General features: G+C 42.4%; 1 protein-coding gene across 1 annotated transcript; it reads left to right on the plus strand.

The window, feature by feature from the left end:
* The first annotated feature begins 1,374 nt into the window (after positions 1-1,374).
* Positions 1,375-20,607, plus strand: LOC147998999 (disks large homolog 5-like). The gene is made up of 7 exons (XM_087595392.1): positions 1,375-1,476; positions 16,698-16,803; positions 17,834-17,993; positions 18,459-18,602; positions 19,236-19,402; positions 20,114-20,219; positions 20,338-20,607. Exons 1-6 carry the CDS (start codon positions 1,375-1,377, stop codon positions 20,176-20,178), a joined length of 744 nt encoding a protein of 247 aa, XP_087451518.1. The 3' UTR covers positions 20,179-20,219; positions 20,338-20,607.
* The last annotated feature ends 1,257 nt before the right edge of the window (positions 20,608-21,864 follow it).

Genomic DNA, 21,864 nt, shown 5'->3' on the forward strand with positions numbered 1-21,864 from the left:
GCTTTCTGTGGAGGCGGGGGGCGGGGGAGGGATGGTGGGGGTCCTGCAAGCTTAAGCTGACCTTTCTAGCAATTGGCCACAACAACTGGAGCATCTGCAAAGGAATTGAATTTCCATGAATATCACAATTCCTGAAGGTCAATGATTTCAGAACATTAATTTTCCCATCCCCAAAGAAAGGATATGGTAAGGCCAATGCTACTATTCTGTGAACTTCTGGCCTTTACTTTTAAAGTTGATTTGTGGCTTGTTTTTTGTTTGTTTATTTATTTATTTAGTGGGTAATATTATTTATTGCCAAATTCAAACATCTGGGTTACATCCTGGGACCCACATGACAGAAGGAGAGAAATGGCTCCTGAAAGTTGTTTGGTCATGTGGTGCAACAGACACACACACACACACACACACACACACACACACACACTCATACTCATACTCACAGTCATACACACACAAACTTTAAAGCAAAAGTAATTTTTCTTAGAGTCTGATATAATTGGTTCTAATAAAAAGAGAGCCTTGGGTGTAGTTACTATATAATTAAATAGTACTCATGCTCTCAGGCAAAGAGTTTAAAGTTTATAGGTACCTAATAAACTAGCATTGGGACATATAAAGAACATTTAAATGTTCAGCAGAAATACAAAGAATAGCTCATTTAATTTGTTAAAAGTGAAAGCATACATAATTGTGAAGGTTTTTATACTAGTTTTATTATACATGTAACTATGAAACGGAAAGCATACATATTTGATCAATTAAATGAGGAAGAGTGATTTAATGAACAGAAAAATGGATGGTACTTCAAAACTTCCATGATTACATATTATCTATTTAATTCCCTCCACAATAGCAAGAAACGGACATTATTATTTATGCGACATTACAGATACTTAAACCGAGAAAATAATTGTTTGGCCTGATTTTCTTAGCTTCCTTAAGATATAGTTAATTGACAGAGCTGTGCTTTAAAATTAGGGTCCATATTGTTCTGTTTTAAATGTGTGCCTTTTCTTTCTATTTTTTTCTCCATCTTTACTAAATGGGTATTTCTTATTTACATTTCAATTGTTATTACCTTTCTGGGTTTCCAGGCAAACATCCCCCTAACCCCCCCTCTCCTTTTATATGGGTGTTCCCCTCCCCATCCTCCTCCCATTGCCACCCTCCCCCCCAACAATCCCTTTCACTGGGGGTTCACTCTTGGCAGGACCAAGGGCTTCCCTTTTATTTCTAGTGGGTGCTGCTCTCCCTGCTCCGTGGGAAGTGGATGGGGGGAACGCCGGGGCCTGAGGTGAGTTGGAACTGGGGTAGAAAGGCATAGGGCCTCCTAGGTGAGAATGCCAAACCACCACTGCTGCTGCAGCCACCATGGAGAAGCCCTTGTTCCTGCTGCAGGGAGGAGAGTCTGGTGCCCACAAGATGGCTGAAGGGAAGCTGAGAGTGGACAGCTTCATCACCCGCCTGCTGGAGGTATGAGGATATCGTCCGGGAAAAATTGTGCAGATGACTGAAGCAGAAGTCCGAGGGCTGTGTATCACGTCTCGTGAAATCTTTCTTAGCCAGCCAACAGCTGTGAACAAAGGTTTCTTTTGGAGAGCAGGCCTGTGCAGGCCCAGAACCTAGGTGGGACAGTTCAAGCTACCCTTTTTTCATGGCCAATCTCAGATCATATTCAGAAAGTATTTCTTGGGCTACAGAGATGGCTTAGTGGTTAAGAGCACTGACAGCTCTCCCAGAGGTCCTGAGTTCAAATCCCAGCAACCACATGGTGGCTCACAACCATCTGTAATGAGATATGATGCCCTCTTCTGGTGTGTCTGAAGACAGTCATGGTGTACTTGTATATAATAAATAAATAAATAAATCTTTAAAAAAAAAGAGTATTTCTTCCAGGTGATGGATTTCCAATTTATGGAATTGAACTAACTTACTGATGGTGGAAGTGACACAGAGAGTTAAAGTACAGAAGGAATAATCCAGAATGTCCACCAACAGTTGCTGTCACACCAGGGCTTTTAAAAGCTCAGCTGCTAGAGAAGCAATGTACTCTTTGGTTATTCTCAAGCTTAGGTCTTCTAGTCAGTACAAGCTGACCATGACACAAAAAGAGTCATCTATATCAAAATAGAGAATAGTAACTAGATTCACAACACACTATCACATTGCTACTGTATTTGAGGTTCTCAGTTAATATCTAAGAACCTGGAAGAGGCCTGGGTCTTGCTACACATACTTATAATTTATGTCCCCATTGTCAGCTGAGATTCTTCATGCAGCCTGGGATCAAGGAGGTCATCCCACAAAGCACAAAACACCCATCTCAGATAAACATGTATGGTTTATTGAATCCAAAACATCCATGAATTTCAGGACACAATTAAATGTTGAAACCTAAGGATAATAGATAGAGAAGAGAATTAAGATTTCTAGTTCATAGATCCAGTAAACACCTTCAACAAATCATAGCAGCAAACTTCCATAAGGTAAAGAAAGAAAAGGCCATAAAGGTACAACAAGCCTACAGAACATCAAACTAATTGTACCAGAAAAATTCCTCCATTCACATAATAATTAAAAAGCTAAATGCACAGATCAAGAAAGAACATTAAAAGGGGTAAGGTATAAATATCTAGTAACAAATAAATTCAGACGTATCTGAATTGCACCAGACTTCTCAACAGAGATTCTAAAAGTCAGAAAATCTTGGGCAGATGTAATGCAGACACAGGCTCCTATATCCAGCATAATCCTCAATCACCATAAAAGGAGGAACCAGGATATTTCATGACAAAACCAAATTTAAACAATTCTTTTCTCTAAGAAAGCACAACAGAGGCTAATAGGAGGAAAACTCCAAGACAATGAACTAAACTATACCCAAGAAAAACCAAGAAATTAATCTTCTCTCAATAATTTAAAAAAAGAGAAGCACACAAACATAATTTCACCTATAACCAGAAAAAGAAGAGAATGCAGCAATCATTGGCTTTAATATCTGGACAGATCTTCTTTCCCTAATCCCCAATCTCCCAGGGGCCAAACTGCCAGCCAAAGTGTATGCAAGGATGCTCTATGGTTCAAGGTGAGGCCTGTTGCCCACCAAAGGGAGATCCTAGAGGTGTGAGGTGGGAATGGATATGTTTGGGTGGGGGAGCACTGTCACATAGGCAAAGCTGAGCAGAAAAGGGATGTAAGGTTTGATGAGGGGAGTGTGGAAAGCAGGACAACAGTTGAAATGTAAATAAATAAAATAACCGATTAATAAAAAATAGCCAAAAATAAAATAACAAGTAAAAAAGTAAATGAAAATTAAACCAAACCAAACAAACAAACAAACAAAACCCCTGTAGTGTATTGGCCTAATGCTGCTTGTATTTTAATGCTAATTGTAGAACTCAAGACTGGTTAACCCCAAATAACTGACCCTGCTCCCAGTTAACTGTGATTATAAAGAAGCCAACAGCCAACAGCTGCACAGCAGAGAGATGGGGGAGGTGAGCTATGAGGGCTTTGCTAGAGAGGATCATGAGGAGGGAAGAAGGAAGAAGAAGCTGCCAGAGAATAAAGGAAGAACGTGTGTGATGGAGAGGAGAGAGGAAGAGGACAGCAGCCATGGTTAAGGGAGAGGAGAGCCTGGTCCTGAGGGCTGTCCAAGGGGAACAAAGAGCAGCCAAGATGCTACACAGCCTGCAAGAGTTAGCGTTATTGTTTGGAAAGTAGATCTGTTACCATGGAGGGCAGGCAGCTGCTCAGCTACTGTGCTGACTAATGCACACTAAAAATAAATTTAACACAATATGAGTAACCAGTAAGACAGCTCTGTAGAGGATCCTAAAAGGAATACTTTAGTTTGAAGGGAAGGACAAAATACCAGAGAACACAGGGGATAAATTAATAAAACTAGGAAAGTTAATCAAAGAAGACTGTGAAAACCACAAAAATTAACAAAATGACAAAATTTAATACATAGGTTAAAATAATAATTACATATCACTAAACTCAATATCTAGGGTGGTGGGGCATGAATTCTGCCATGGTCTGAACTCAGAAAGGTGGGGTTGGGAGAAACATGTCTGGTTAAATAGTCCACCCACATTGTGTCAATGTGATTTAATCTAAGGACAAAGAAGTGGAGCATCTCTCACGGCTTTCTTCTAACCCCTTGAAAGGATCACTGGGGTGTGGCCTCAGTACTTCATACTTCTTGCTGGGTCAGCGAAACTCAGGGAAGCTTGAGATTGTCATAGCACAGTGTTATGCTAGATATACTGAGTAGATGATACTAAGTTGTTCAGATGGTGATACCCATTTGCATGTGTTCTTAATGTGGACCTAAGGAAAGAGAGATCAAGGTCCTTAGAATAGAAGGAACATTCCCAGTCCTTTTCTACCATTCCAGACTGAAAGGCTGGTAGGGAGAAAGTGGTAAATAATAAAGAATTAATAGATGATGCTTTGAATGAAGGGTTGGTTTTTGTGCTGGTTTTAGACAGGGTCTCACGTATCCATGTTGCCCTCTCCCTGGCTGGCCCGGTTCACTTTGAAGTCAGTGCTTCCACTTTCCTATAGACAGTCTTACAAGAGGGGCCTCCGAGGTCTCTAGGACAGCATTAGCCATTGACAGTTGAGGTGTGCAACCCACAACTATAGTTTTAGCCACTTTGTTCCATGTCCACCAGCTATTTCAGATTGTTGCTGTTCAATGCCTGACAATCAAGGACACATAAAAATAACCTGATAGAGAGCAAGGACATGGTGATCACATCCTTGCCTCTGCTGTATGTTCTGGATGAGGTTTGTTAAAATTCCAATACTGCAAAAAGCTTTATATAGGGCCCATCACATTAAGGGTCACTATGCACTGTTTCATCTAAAATGGCCTAATCAGAACTGACCGCCAGACAACACTTCCTGCGAAGTTCCTATGAGAAGCTTAAGTTTTTTGTGTTTTTTCTTCTTCCTTCCTTCCTTCCTTCCTTCCTTCCTTCCTTCCTTCCTTCCTTTCTTTCTTCCTTTCTTTCCTTCCTTCTTTCTTTCTTTCGTTCTTTCGCTTTAGAGGTTTAGAGGAATGTATTTTGGGCCACGGATTTGCCCCTAGTATCTTAGCTATGGATGTGATCAATCAGAGTTAGTGTATGCATTCAATAAAATGTCCATTTTTGACTAAGGTAGATGCTTCTGTGTTTTGTGGGGTGACCCATTGTCAATGTGTAGTGAGTTGGGGCCCTGGGTATGGTCGCATACCCCCAGGACACAGGTGGTGCAGAGCAAAGGCATAAGAAACTGCACACAGTTGCAAGCTTTATTAATCCTTATTAAGCTAAGAATATGCATTACTACAATTTTCATTGTGTTAAGATACCATAAGATTATTATTCCCAGGATACCAGGAACAATGAGGGAAGATTAAACAAAGAAAGACGAATAAACAAAAGCTTCTTCTAAAAATATTCATATAACAAATCACCTCTCATATTATAATCAAAATATACTCACCATTACCGAGAGAGCGTTAGAACCACTTCCACAGAAACGGACACAGCAGAACATAATTTAAGGCCAAGTGAGAAAAACATTTTCTTCTCCAGGGCGGCATTCCAGCCCCTACTTGAATCTGTCACCAGGCCTTTCTTGACCCTGCCTGGGAGCTGCATCTCTATGTCTTAACAATTCCTTCTTTTTTCTTTTGTTTTAAAATAACACTTTACATAACATAGCTAAAGGTCCTTGTAGGGGTTTAGTCATGTAAAAATAAAGCAACATAATACATAATGTACATAAGATTATGGCAAAACTAGCTCCTCCCATGCTATGGAAAATCCTTTGAAGCCAAGCCTTGGGATCTAATCCTGTCAATTGATCAGCCAATAATTTCGCTATTTCCATAGGGGTAGTATCTTCTGGCTGTTTACCAAAAGACATACGAACATCATATTTCAAGGCATTAATTACTTTTGAAGCACTTTCATTACCCTCTAAATAGGCTTGAATTAACTTCCAATCATGTTCTGTGTCATTATCCATATATTTACTAACAGAAAAGTAGTAGGATTTCATCATGATAAGCAATATAAGCCCGATAACTGGCATTGGCCGCAGCAGAAGAAACCATGAGTAAAACACACATTGCTAAGAATAAGTGCTGAGCAGTAAAGGACTTTCCTGAAGGAGACAAAATTATTCCTTTCAGTGCTTAATCGCTTCACCTGACCCCACATAGGTAATAGGGTTGTCACTGCACGGATCCTTATCCATTGTTGTTTGTGGACACTAAGAGAAACCAGGGCCTCAGTAATGGAGGACACCTCCTCATCTCCTGAGAACATCCATCAGGAGAAAACGTAGCTGGTTTAACTGGATTCCTTTGAGGGTAGGGAGCAGTTCTTATTATTCTGTGCTTGGATCCATCTCCCAGGTAACCAGAATAGTCTCCCATCCTGTAATGAGACAAAACCCTCTCCCCTATATACAATGGTGTCCCTTCCTGCCATTCAGCATCCCGGGCAATTTTTATCCATACTGTCTGTTCCATGCCTTCTGGGGGTAAGTTCAACAAAGTGTCTATCGGCTCTTGATATAACTTCACCTTGTGGTAAATTAAGAAAATTAATAACGTATAATGCTTGTGCCAATATAGCTCTGGGACTGGTCTGCAAACTCCATTCAGGTTGCATAAGGCCATCTCTTTTCCCCCTTTTTAATTTTATAATTTGTCATTTCAGGGTATGGTGAATTCTTTCAACAAAAGCTTGTCCTTGTGTATTGTGTTCTGTACCAGTAATATGTACAATATGATATCGTTGACAAAATTGTTTATATTGATAAGAAATATATGTTGGTCCATTATCAATTTTAATTTTAGAAGGCAGTCCCATAACAGCAAAAGTTTCCAATAGATGCTGTATAACATGAGCAGTGCGTACTCCTGGCAATGGTGTAGCCCACACAAATTTTGAAAAATTATCTATGCTTACATCTATATGTGAAAGGCGACCAAACTCAGAAATATGGGTTATATCGATCTGACACGATGTATTAAGTTGCATCCTTCTGGGATTAATTTGAGATGGAATACATTTTATACGTGAAGACTGACACATAGGACAATTAGCAATAACTTGTTTGGCTTGAGAGTATGGAAGCTTATATTTAATATGTAAATATCCTGTATTGGCATGATTATGACTGTGTTCTTCTGGGGTAGCAAATGCCACTAATTGATCTACCATATGATTGCCAAGTGTTAAAGATTCTGGAAATTTTGAATGTGATCTAGTGTGTGTAATGAATATTCTAGAGTTTCATAATAACAATAGTCCTTTAATATGTGAGAATAACATTTAATATAGGCTTAGATGTAGAAACAACAGCAGTCGCAATATTCTGTACTACTCCTACAACATAAGTGGACTCAGCTATAATATTTTTACATCATGAGTAAAATCCTGGAATACATTAATTACCACTAATAATTCATTTTGTTGTACTGACCCAAAAGAAGATTCTTGTCCCCAAAATTAATCTTTGGTCCAATAAGCCATCTTGGTGTTAGAGCCGTCTGTAAACACAGTAAAGGCTGATGGTAATGGATCAACAGAAATTAGTGTATTTATCACATTTTTTTTTGTTTTTTAAAGCAATCCCACAATTTACTATGGGGAGGATGAAATTCAATATTTGCAGTGTAAGAAATCATGGCTAATTGAAAAACCTCAGACATCTGCATTAAATATTCCCCTTTATCTTTGCTTAATGGGAAAACAATAGCAGCACAATCATATCCCCACAGAGTAACAGGTCTTTGTATGCCTTGCTGAATAATTAAAGAAATTTGTTCCTCATTATTTGTTAATGTTTGGTTAAAGTTTTATTTAATATAAACTCATTCTAAAGGCAACTCATCCTGAGCGAAAGCGCCTGTAGGATATTCAAGAGTATTTAAACATATAATTTAATAACTCTATCTGGATCAATACGTGCCAAATATGCATCTTTCCATTTTCAGAAAAGATACCCTTGCATGCCTTCATATAAGCATTAATATCCCCAGCCTCCTTTATAGGTAATAATGCTCTCCTGTACTCTTCATTAGCATTTTCAAAAGCAAGCATTTGCAGCAGTTGTCCTCCAGCTTCCTCTCCTACCATTGTTCTTTCCAATGTTAATTTTAATATACATAAAAACTTAATATATGGTTCATAGAAAGCTACTACCTTTTTCAACCAACCAGTATCATCCTTTATAATAAGTCGGTTGGGCCACACCTTGAATCGATGCTGGCCTAATTATAGGAAAAGAAAAAGCAGGTGAATTCGTCATCATCATCGTGTGAATCTAATGGTCAGCATGCCATCCTCGGGAAAGGACTTAGAAAAACCTGCTTCAGGCAGTGGTGCAGAGGGCAAAACTTTTACTTTCGTTTTGTCTTAATGAAGCTCTAGCTTCTTGTTCTGTATTCGTTATTACCCTGTCTGCATTCATGGCCTTGAACACAGTAAAAATTACAGCCCAAAGAGACCAGAAATTGGAATCTTTTTGCCCTGCCTGACAGCCTTTTTCACCTTAACTTTCACTTTGACCCAGATATCAGAATCCCTGGAACCCTCGTCAGGGAACCATGGAGTTTACTCTTGCTGTCTCTAAACACTTTTCTAAACCAGACTGATAGACATGAATTCCCTGCACTCTTAAAGATGCTTAAGCATAGCGAGATGAAGAGAAGATTTATCTTGTCCCATTTCCTTGTAATAAAATGTACTTACCTTATCTGACTGTCCAGACTTACCTTCAGGGACCCTGTTCCAGTGCCATAGGTCGACGTCTGGGGTGTTGGGAGCCCTGCATCAGGTCGCATTCCTTTCTGTGTTTCCCGATGCTCAGTGGCCATGCCACTCCAGCATGCTTTGAAATGAACCAGTCCGCAAACACCACCACCACCACCACCACCACCACCACCACCACCAGCACCACCACCAATTTGGATTTGTAAATAAAGTTTTATTGACATCGCCATACTCAGCATTTACATCCTGTTCAGTGCTGCTTCTGGCTGCGGCTTCAGGGCTTAGGAGCCACAGAGCCCTTTAGGCTCCCAGAGATGAGAGCATTGACCTTTTGCCTTGTTTGTGAAAGAGGTGACTGACCCCTGTGCTCGAGGTGGCCTTTCCGTGCCCTTTAACCCATAGCATAGGTCTCTGTGCCATCCTCTCCCTTTGCTATGGTGTGCACTTCCTGGTACATTTCCGTTAGCTCTTGACATTTCCAGAGCATTGGGTCTTGCAAATTGAATTTTCATGGCACCAGGAATAGACTTGATAGCAGGGTGTGGGACACTCCCTATGGGGACCCTGCCCAGGGGCATAAGCTTACTTTTCCACTCAACTCCCTGAACAGTGAGCCTTTGTGGGACAAGGTACTTCACGACATGACTTGACCTCTCTGCAGTGCACCCAATCCCTGCTTGGCTCAGATGTCCCCCAGAGAGGTTGTGTGAGTGTCCCCAGTAGAGGCAGCACTCTGTGTGGTGGCATTGACATGGCATCCAGGAAAGTCAAAACCAGAGGGACATGTTGGGCAGTTGGAAGCAGATGTCTGCGTCCATGGAGAGAAGGATGGACTAGACACTCCTACAGGGGGTGAGCTGAGAAGCACTTCCTTGGCTTTTTCACAACCATACATCCTGCATGCCATGCTGTGTACCCATGCTGAGCTGAAGCCCCAGGCTTTGAGTCTCCCACAGCTGCTGTGTCCTGGGTCCAGGGTAGGATTAAGCAGACTTCAGCAGGAGAAAGGTGAAAACCCTGGTTGCAGGGTCGGGATGGCACAGTCATAACGCACCTGCGCATGAGGCCCCTGACTTAGAGCCGTATAGCAGCTGTGACAAGCCAGCTCTGGTGACACTCATCTGCAATGCCAGGCCATGGGGGGTAGAGGCAGTAGGATCAGTTGTTTAATTATCCTTGGCTACACGGCAAGTTCGAGGCCAGCCTGGGCAACTTTGTCTATGAAAATAAGACAAAACAAGGTCTTGACTCTGAGCATCACTGCCTGTACCTGGCATGGTTGCCCCACCCCAGGTAAGAAACCCTTCTGTCCAGAGGCCATAACTGCAGGAGACCCCTGGCCAAGGGTCTATACAGCGCCTTGTTTGACTGGTCTGTGCTGAGGACCAACCACACTCTCCTCAACAGGAAGGACATGGGAGAGGCTGTTTCTGTGAGGTCCCGGGCCCTGAGATGGCCAAGAATAAACCCTGTCCTTGGGAAAGCCATGGAGAGTAGGAACCCACGGGATCTCTGCAAACACCAGGGCTTGCAGGGGACTGTGATCCTCTACAGCAGCTGCTATCAATCTGTGGGTTCTACATCAGAGCTCCTGCACACCAGACATTTACACTACAGTTCCTCACAGTAACAAAGTTACACTCATGAAGTAGCTCTCCAATAAGTTTATGGTTGGGATCACAACATGAGGAACTGAAATAAAGAGACACAGTGTTAGGAAGGGTAAGAACCGCCATTCTATAGGAACCCAGGCATCTGCACTCGGTGTCTGGAAGTGTGATAGGCTAGACTTCACCCTCAGCGATGCCAGCATGTGGGCACCAAGCCCAGGTTCCACCCCAATGCTTACTGGATATGTGCAGGCCTGGTTCCATCAAGAAGTAACAAAGGAAGCCTTGGCAAAAAACACTGGGTACCAAACAGGTCAGGAAAACACACCCCTCTGCTGCAACTCCTCTCAGGATGGCTAGTCTTCCCAGGAGGCCCCGGCAATAACCAAACCTTGTCTCCCAGTGCTTGCCCATTGGTGTCTTGGCCATATTCAGATTTGAGGACTTTGAACAGAATAGTTTCCAGTAGATTTGCATCAATGAATCCAACAAGTAGTTGCAGTCCTACTTCACCCAGCGCATCTTCAAGCTGAGGCAGGTGAGAGTGGACACCTATTCCCCAGCCCAGCCCAGCCATCACCCTGAATGTCAGCTGTGTCCCTCAGTATCAGCGGGATGGGGCCTGGGCACCATAGGTTCCCCAGGACCTAAAGCTATGTCCTTGAACTCAGTGCCATGCTCAGCCCTTCCAGCCTCTTTCAACCCTTCTGGAAGCTCAACTGCTCCTGCAGCAAGGCAGCAGTGTGCACATTCTGTCACGTCATTTGTGTGTGTCTACAGGAGGTCAGAGCCTGTCCCCTCTGGTCCTTTCTTTTGCTGTATTTGCCTTTCTGAGGAGGCAGCACCCACAGGTATGGGAGGCAGCCACATGCATATTCTGCAGCCATGTCTGATTCCTCTGAGGCTCAGTCCCACTTACACACCTACCCTCCAACCGCCCCACTCCATGTCACCCCTAGGGCTCTGTAAACCTTCCTGCTTTCTGTCTTTATATAATTGGTGACACTGCAGCCCTCAGTGGTGTCATACAGTGTTAGTTTGTCTTTGCACTGCCTGGAGGTCTGACTTAGGAGAATGGCTACCATTCTCATTCCTGTTCAAGGGTCAGAATCTGAATCCTATGTAAGGCTGAATAATATTCCAGCACATGGCTGGGCCATGTTGAATTTACACAGTCACCTATGGATCTTATATTTTGGCTTGTAAACACACACATATAAGACTCAAGTGACACCCAAGTGGAGAATTGCTGGAGTCCTCCATGGCTTTCTGAACCGTCTGAGAGACCATCCTGTCCACAGTGTATAGGGCACCATCTACTCATAGCTCACACAGGATGAGAAGATTAGGGAGGGTTAACCTGGCTTCTCTGTCTCCTACTTTCTGCCACACTAGCCCTAGCATCTTTCTGTATTGCAGTGAATGTTTAGAACCCAGGAGGATTCCAGCTTCCTTGCTCAAATATAGCAAGTTCCTCCTTGCCTGCTTTGAGACTGAGTCTCATGCAGCCCAGGCTGGCTTTGATCTCACCATTAGTTAAGATGGCCATGAACTCCTGGTTCTCATGCCTCAGACGTCTCTGAGTGCTGGGTGACAGGTATGCACCACTCTTAAGTCCTGCCACTGGGACAAGAGTGAGCAGAGCCAGCTCTGAAGCACACACTTTGCTGGTGTCAGTGATGACTGACTTATGTTTCCTGTCCTCCTTGCCCATGGCCCTTCTCCTTGGTGCATGCCATTCTTCCTCCCTGTGACTCATGGGGGACACCAAGCCTGAGGATGTCAGGAAGAAGTTTACTTACTTCACTGGGTTGGGGGCTGTTAGGTTCCTGCGTCAGTAGGTGAGATTCAAGCTAGAAGGTTTGTGGCATGAGAAACGGGAACAGAACTGGAATGGCAGGAACAATCGTCGCCTGGCTCTGAGAAGACCAGGTGGGCAGAAACTCATCGTTGGGCAGGTAGTGAGCTCAAGACCAGGCTGGGCATTGCTTAGCACATGTGAACAGGTGTGCTTACATGGACATGTGTTTCCCCCACATGGTCACCACTTATCAAGGCACGGTGAATACTCCAAGGAGCTTTTTATGTTTTAACATTGTGTGTGTTTGTGTGTCCATACATACATATACACACATACATTTGTACATATACACGAATACACGTACATGAAAACACATGCATATACATGACTATACACATTCATGCTCACACACACATATATTCACACCTACATGCATACACACATACACACACACACATACACACACATACACACATACACACATACACATATACATACACACATACACACATACACACATACATGCATACACACATACACATATACATACACACATACACACACATACAATACATATACACACATACAAATACACCTATACACACATATAGACAGACATATACACACATATACATATACACGTATACACATACATGCATACACACATTCATATCCACACGTACATACAGACATATACATATATACTCACATACATGTAAGCACAGGAGTGGAAGCCAGAGGACAGCTTGGCCCTTGTTTCTCTCCTTTTTACTACGTGGGTCCTGGGGATTGAGTCAAGCTCATCAGACTTGACAGCAAGCCCCTTTAACTGTAGAGCCTTCTCATTGGCTGTCAGTTGCCTCTTTCCACAAATTCTATCCATGGTGGGATGTTTAGAGTTGTTATTCTCATGATTCCTTCAGCAATAGTGCAGACATCATTTACACTGCATTAGGAGTTATAATTCATGTAGATGTCAGGAGAGCTGGAGGCGTGGATCAAGAAGAGAGCCCACTTTCAATGTCATTATGTGGTATTGCCTTAGGCCCTTTTATACACTCCCCTGGCTTTGTCTGAGTATATATTTTAGGTCTCTCTATGACTGTGCAAAGATGTAAGAGATAGGGCTGGGCCACAAAATAGGAAAGTACTTGTTCATCCAAAAACAAAAACAAAAAACAAACAAACAAACAAACAAAAATAGCTCTAGAGTGAAATATTGGTGCTAGTGCTGAACTACACAGCCAGAAGGTATTTTTCTAAGTAAATAACACAATATTGGGGATGACAATATGATCAAATATCCTACAACATAAGTTTGCAATGCTACCTACATTTTATAAATCAAGTCTGACCACCGTTTTGGTTGTTTCCAATCATGTCTGAGTGCATCATCACGGGAATCCCAAGGAAAATCAGAAATGGGTTCTTGAAGCTGTTGCACAGGGCCAGTATAGACCTAAATACCATTGAGGAAACCTTGATTCTTATCTTAAGGGATCATTCACCATCCCTCTTGTCACATAACTTATGACAAGAGGTCACCTTTCCTAAACTTAGCCTTTTTCCCAAGTGCTGCAGAAGGGAAGATCTGGTGTCAAGGGGTCTGGATTCAAACCACAGGACACTGAATTCATTTAAATAGGTGTAGTTTATTAATGCACACACCAATACAGTTCAACCAGAGCAACAGCTCACAACTGTGTACTGGACATTGCTAGGCCCCGCTCATTGCAAAATCCACATGGGCTCATGCACAAGTGTTGGAAATGCTTCGGTCTATGGGCCCTGACTCAGGCCATTTTACACATAATTGTTCCTATTTTCCTTGAATCTATTGGGTCCTATGTGAAGAATACACTTGGGGAACTTGTTAAGATTAACAAACCTCATAACATACAGAACATAACAGGGTATGTGACCAGCACCACACAGTTCAACGTCAGAGATTTTTGTTCTTTGTTAGTGTTTTTCTTGGCATCCATGATGTGGAGGCGTATTACAGAACTATAGGAAAGACCTGGCTGCTGTGTAACAAATTCGCTGCTATTAAGGTATGTAGGGGGGCAAGACCTCAGCAGTAGCCCTTAAGATGGGAAGGAGATGATGTGTTTAATAACTGAAAGGAGCTGCCTCAGCTGTGTTTCTCTGCCTGCTCAGTGCCCATTCAACATCACTCTGTCCCTGAAGAGGAACTCAAGGTCTGCCCCCAGCTGCCTGTGAGCCAGGAAGAGGCACAGAAAGGCAAGGCCACAGCACTGGTTTCCAATCCCTCAGTAATGCTGGATTTCCAATAATGTACTTGTATACACAAATACACTGTGGTAAGTTGCAATAGATACTAATCATTTCTCACATAGGGCAGCAGTTGATTGCCTACAACTAATTCTATTAAAAAAAAAGAAACCTGGCTCTTGTAGAAATATATAAAGAAATATCTAGGATGGTGGGGGATGAATTCTGCCATGGACTGAACTCGTGGAAGTGGGGTTGGGAGAAAGATGCATGGTTAAATAGCCCACCAGGTTCACATTGTGTCAACTTGATTTAATCTAAGGACAAAGAAGTGGAGTATCTCTGATGGCTTTCTTCTAGTCCCTTTAAAGCATCACTGGGGTTTGAACTCAGAACTTCACACTTCTTGATGGGGCAACTACACTCAAGGAAGCTTGAGACTGTCATAGGGACAGTATTATGCTATATATACAGAGTACATAATACTAAGATGTTCAGATGGTGATGTCCATTTGTATGCACTCTTAATGTGGACCCAAAAAAAGAGAGATCAAGGTCCTTAAAATAGAAAGATCAGTTCCAGTTGTTTTCTACCATTCCAAACAGAACGACTGGTAGGGAGAGAATGGTAAATAATCGAGAATTCGTAGATGATGCTTTGAATGAAGTGTGGATTTCTGTGCTGGTTTAAAACAGGGTCTCAAGTATCACATGTTGCCCTCTACCTGGCTGGCCAGGATCACCTTGAGCTCAGATAAACCTCCTTTCAGTTTGAAATAATTAGGCTTAAAAGAGTGGCCTCCAAGGACTGTGCACACAGCATTAGCCTTTCACAGTTGAGGTGTGTAACCCACAACTATAGTTTTAGCCATGTTTTTCCATGTCTACCAGCTATTTCAGATTGTTGCTGTTCTATGCCTGACAATCAAGGATGCAGAAAAATAACCTGATACAGAGTAAGGACATGGTGATCACATCTTTGCCTCTTCCGTACATACTGGATGAGGTTTGTTAAAATTCCAATATTGCAAAAAGCTTTATATAGGGCCCATCACATTAAGGGTCACTATGCACTGTTCTATCTAAAATGGCCTAATCAGAACTGACTCCCATATAACACTTCCTGCAATCCTCATATGAGAAGCTTGAGCTTTTAGTTTTGACTTTGTCTTTTCTCGTTCTTTCTTATTTTTTGCTATATAAGTTGAGACAAAGGTAGTTAAGGCCATGAACTTGCCCCCAAAATTTGAACTACTGATGTGATCAATCAGTGTTAGTGGGTGCATTCTATAAAGTATTCATTTTTTACTATTATAAATGTGTTTTACTATGATAAATGTGTTACTACTTTTGTGTTTGGTGTGGTGGCCATTTCCCAGTGTACAGGTGCTGGGACCTTGCTCTATCCACTTAATGATGTTTATAGCCTCATTTTAGACATTTCTGTGCACCCTCTATATCTCTTGTTTATTTTATTTTTCTGATAGAAGCTCATGGTACATCTTACTCAGGCCTGTGATCAGTGCTCCTTTAGCGACATTGGTGCAGAGAGCAGAACCCCACAAGCAGCATGAGGTTCCCTTCACTGGTGTCTCCAATATTGCATTTTCCTCTGCCAACTGGTCTCCACACTTTTCCTAGCACCTTAAAGACTTCAACTCTTTCTCCTAAGGAATTTTCTGGCAATTGTCGATTGCTAAGCACATGACTTCATGAGTGTTCCCCTAATACACACGCATGTTGTAACCTACCATGTAGACTATTTCTTGATGTGATATAAAGCACCTGTACATAATGAGACAGGAGAACTTTTGACTGAATATTCAAGCTGGTGTGAAATCTCAGGAAGGTTTAATGGCTAACATTGGTGAATGAGGACAATTTGAGTTAGGATGAGACATTTTTTGGGAAAGATTTGAAAGGAAACATTCATTTATATGCATAGGAATTAGTAAGGTTTTTATAATCAAGCCTTGAGGAAAATTTGGCTTTGGAAGCAGGAGATGCTCAGTGGCTCTGCCCCAGGAAAGTCTCCTGGAAAGGGCCCCTCTGCTTATGCTCAGTACAGGGAGAACATTAGCAGGGAGGGAAAGTCTGCTCCCCATGACATCTGCTGTCCCTTCTTGGACATTCTATTGTCTCCTAGAGAGTTCTGGAATCCTCTGTGATGTCACCAGTGTTGTAGTGACAACCAGTGCCCTAGTTTCTCTCAGTCTGAGTCTGGCAGTTACAAGCTAAGACATGTTTTCCTGTCTTCGCAAGCGTTTTGGGAGGGGGAACGTCGATTCTGGAGAGACTAGAGTGAAGGAGTCTGGCCTTTCATCTCAAAGTAATGATGGACAAAGACAGCACTTCTGGGGAATGTGGAGTAAGTTCTGGGCAGTGTATTTTGAGCTTCTTGCCAGGGTGGCTGCAGGCTTACGCTGACCTTTCTAGCAATGGGCCACAACAACTGGAGCATCTGAAAAGGAATTGAATTTCCACGAATATCACAATTCCTGAAAGTCAGGATTTCAGAACTTTAGTTTCCCCATCCCCACTGGGAGGATATGGTAAGGCCAATGCTATTATACTGTGGACTTCTGGTCTTTACTTTTCAGTTCATTTGTTCTGTTACATTGATATAATAACACCATCAGTGGTCTTGGAGGGTCCACCTTTTCTGAGTTTAGACAGGGCAGCAATGTATTTCACTATCATTGCTTCTTTAAATACAGTGGGTATCTGACAGTAGTAACAGGGAGAGATTGTGCTCCAGGCAATAACCTTATGTTCTTAGACCTTCTCTGATTTCTTCTAACTGGCACGGTCATCGTTAGCTTTATATATTAGAGTGTGTGTTACAAACATGTTTCTAAAATACCAAAACTATTTGGATCGTGTAGACCAAGATTCAGCCTGTAACCTATTCGCACTTCTGGGGCATTTGGTATTTCACATAGAGACACTGATAAGTCTGTTGAACATATCCTCCCCGGAAATGCGTTTTAAATCCAAAGTTGTTGGCTTAGAGTATCAGGGTAGGGCATCTGAGTGTCTCCAATCACTCAAGTTTTCTGGATGGTGAATTTATCATCTGAGTTCTGAAGCCACAGGAATGAGGGTCCTGAAACCAAGCTGTACCCTGTTCAGCTGATGATAATCCTGGAGAAGCCATCTCCGTGGTACATGTAAGCACGTGATGTCCGGCATAGGGAACACCTGGCTGCTTATGTCTCTTGGTATCTATAGAGTAGTGGGAGAACTGAGATCCACTGAGGAGGCCTCTTAAGCATAGACCAATCGCCTAGCAGTGACACTGGGTTCCTGGCTTATTCTCCTGTTTAGGCCTCACTGAGGTCTATGAACACTCTATGCATTCTCCCCATGCAGGTTCACTTGTGTTCTTCTACCTACAGACGCTGGGAGAGAAACATCATCCCCTGGCACTGAACTAAGCGAGAATCAGGCCAAGAAGGAAAAGGAGAGGCTGATTAAAGAGCTGCAGCTCATTACCGAGGAGAGAAATGACCTGAGAGATCGCCTGAGGTTTCTGACAGAGAGATCCATGAAGAACAGGTATGAATCGCTCCAAATGCTCTTGTTTCATTCCTGGGTCTGCAAGGTCACCTTCTTATCCTATTAAGGTTTTGGGTTCTAGAAAGCTGTGCCTCCCTAACCACCCTGTGCTAAACCTCACCTCCCATATAGTGGAGATTCAGAACCTGACCCTTCCTGAGGAGTGAGATTGAAAATGGACTCATCTGCTTCCATTTATTTTAAAGCAGAACTTGTGGTCTGAATGAAGAATTCAGGGATAAAGTCAGGGAGAGTGAGTTCCCAGTGTGCATTTGCAAAGCCCTTGACAGCTGGTGGCTTTGCAAGATTGTAATTGCAGTGAGTTTATGGTGAGTCTCTGTACTTGCTAGGCAGGTGACTGAGTGCTGGAAGATCCAGGCAGCAGCCTGGGGTAATTTAGGACCCACCCTGAGTTCATATATTCCTAAATGCCGATGTTCATTGTATTCTATCATTTGGGGCCAGGTCACACTTCAGGCCAAATCCATATTATGAAGACCTGGAGAGAATGGAGGAGGCAGTCATGTCAATTCTGCACAACTTAGAGATGGAGAACACTGAGGTCCATGAGAACAACCATAAGCTGAAGAAGGAGATTACCTTCTCTAGGTAAGTCCTGGTCAGAAAGGCTATCACTTGTGGAATGGCCATTTCTGACTTTCTTTGTTCTGGATTGGACGGTCTTCAGCTCTGGTTCTATCTCTTGTGCTATTTACCCATCAGTGTTCCAGGGTCATTAGGACTCAGTTTTCAGTTCCATAAAAGACTGTTCCTCATCCCAGGATTGTCGAGGCATCTTCAAAAGGCTCTAGAGAGAACAGCACTGATTGAAGTCAGCAGAAGTTTATTAGGCTGACCTGGACCTATGGTGTCACACCAGGTTTTACAACACTCAGTGCGTGGACCACATGGTTAGCATGACCTTCTCTTGGTTCTACTGACCTCTTTTGAGGGTGTTGGCCCAGTACTAATTCATGTTGCCCCCATGCATTGGGCTTTCATGGATAGTTGTGGATCCATGTTCTTTCTCAGAGGTGTGGACACTAATTGGTGTCAGGCCAAGCAAACAATTTATTCTTCCCCGAATTAACTCTTTATGTTTTGTGCAGCAGCCTTATATGTATCAAGATGCATTTTATTAAGTCTTCATGGGTATCTGGGACCTGGTAGAGTTAGTGGGACTTGGGAGTAGGAATGGGAGAAAGGGGCAGCATGATCTTACTATGCAGACTGTATTTCCAGAAACCTGCTCAGCCAGCTCCTGATGGAGAACACAGGTAGGAAGAAGTTGGTCCCACTGAAGCAGGAGAGCAAGGAGGTACATCTTGATTGTGCACTGAACCAGAAATATTTGGTTGACTTTAACAAGAAAGATAAAGACCATCAACGGCCAGAACCAGCATTATCAGGTAGGGACCTGTTAGCTTAACAATATCTGATAAAATTTGCCAATTTGATACATCTTTGCTTCTCTTACCACCTTTCTAATTTACACTCACAACCAGCCAACCACCTCATGTAATGGAATTGTTCATTGCTCTGCCTATGCACAAGTATTCTGGGAAGTTAACCACTTTTCAGAAACTGAATTATTGTGCAAGCATATTTTGCTGCTCCTTTTGAAGCTGCAGTCTAGAAATGGTGACAGATGAATAACATATCATATTATTGCATATCCATGTGATACATTGGATCCTATGTAGAGTTTTGAACAAGTTCTTGGTTCTTTGACAAATGACACTCTGTGGTCATGTGATCTCTTGTGTAGGAAGCACCTTTGGGATAAGAACCAAGTGCAAATGTCAAATTAGTACTTGTCATTGGCTTTATCCTTGGTGACATATGGACATCTCCTTTCTTCCTGCAACCTGATGAGGTCTCTTGCCATTGCCCTGTTCTTGTTTTGCACTGGTATAAGTCTGGGTCCCATATTGTCAGCCCACATTACTGTGAGGCTCTCTGGAGATTTTGCCCTGCCCACAGAGTTAGCAACAATGATATCACTTAAAATGTCCATGTCGACTGTCCAATAGAACTGAGGTGGTAGAAGGCAGCATTCTGACAGCTGGCTTGCATTTCCCCACCAAATCAGTGTCTGAAAAACTGCCTTCCTCTCCCAGGTCTCAGAAAGTGCAAGAGAGCTGGAATTGGACACACAGCAGTAAGAGAGCTTCCCGAAGAATAAGTTGCTTTCTCAGGAGTCCCTGATGACCAACATCCTGAATGGTAACAACATTTTTTGGATGAGTATTCATCCTCTGAGTTAATTTGTCATTTCTTAGAGACGCTAAATTTATATACCACTAAGCCAGCCTGACTGATTGAAGTCTTACTTTCTTCTCAGAAAACAGCACTTGAGAGACAACTTGGGGGACTGCCTTTCATTATGTGGGCTAGAGGAGAAACAGCAATACATCTGTGCTTCTAAATGTTCCTTAAGAATATGCTTTTAGAAATATTTTTGTTATGATTTTAATTGAAGTTTTCTTTTTGTTGTTTCATATTTATATGTTCTTGTTACTATTTTTACTTTCAAATATTTTTAAATATTTTTATTCATTTTAATCCTGTTTTGTTGTAAAAATGTATTTGTTATGAATAAAAATTGAATTCTATCTCTTGACTCTTAAGACCATCATTCTTACTCAAGGGTTCTGTCCCCTCCTGTGGACTTAGAACTGACAGCTACACATGGATCTCTGCATGTTCCATGGATCCTGGGCTAATAAGTGAATTCAAAGTCACCAAGGGGTACTCAGTGTGACAGTGTCTTTTGTGTGGAGAATGTGGCTGTTCCTCGGACACACACTTTATGATGTAATCACTGACACACTTTACCCAATTGTTAGGGTCCATGTGGTTATTCTGAGAGAGCAGCAGGTTCTCTACCCTGTGAGTCATCACCACATCTCCTGCAGGTGGCTTTTGTTATTCCACATGAGGTGCTGTATTAGGTGGACAGGATCACCTATGATTAAATAGAGAGATCTCAGGAGATGTGTGTTCACAGGGAACTTACTGAGCTGTGCGTGCTCAACGTGTTAGGTTGCCAGGCATCCCTACAGGGCTCTGGTGTCCCCACTGCTCATTGTGGGTCAGGATCGTCCTCCAGCATCACTTAGTGTCCATATTAGAGCAGATCATTCACCTGTTATCAATGATGACCATATGTATTCTGCACATCTGATAAAATACAGAATAGAAACTAGCTTCTTGTAGGCCAGCTTGGCATAATCAGTTTTTTGATTGTTAGCAAGAAAATTATTGTAATCTAAGCAGTTTAGGAAGGAACCTCAAGAGCATCCATAGTGAATGCAGCCTGCAGCTGTGAACACAGGTTTCTTCTGGAGAGCAGGCCTGTGCAAGCCCAACCTAGGTGGGACAGTTCAAGCTACCCTTTTTCCATGGCCAATCTGGGATCATATTGAGAATGTATTTTTTCCAGGTGACTGATTTCCAATTTGTGGAATTCATCTAACTTGCTCAGAGTGCAGGTGACTCAGAGAGTTAAAGTACAGAAGAACCAATCCAGTATGTCCACAAAAGCTTGCTGTCACCCCAGGGCTTTTAGAAGCTCAGCAGCTAGAGAAGCAATGTAGTATTTGGTTATTCTCATGCTTAGGTCTAGTCATTCACTATAAGCTGACCATGACACAAAAAGTGTCATCTGTGTCAAAACTAGTTGTAACTAGATTTACACCACACTATCACATCACTACCGTATTTGAGGTTCTCAGTTACTATCTAAGAACCTGGAAGAGGCCTGGGTCTTGCTACACAAACTCATAATTTATGTCTTCATGACACTGTGTGCTTTGTTCTGTTGATGCTACCATTGGCATACAATACCTTGGATACTTTGTGCTGACAT

Source organism: Rattus norvegicus, chromosome 19, assembly GCF_021556685.1.
Source record: "Rattus norvegicus strain SHRSP/BbbUtx chromosome 19, alternate assembly SHRSP_T2T, whole genome shotgun sequence".
NCBI classification, from domain to species: Eukaryota; Metazoa; Chordata; class Mammalia; order Rodentia; family Muridae; genus Rattus; species Rattus norvegicus.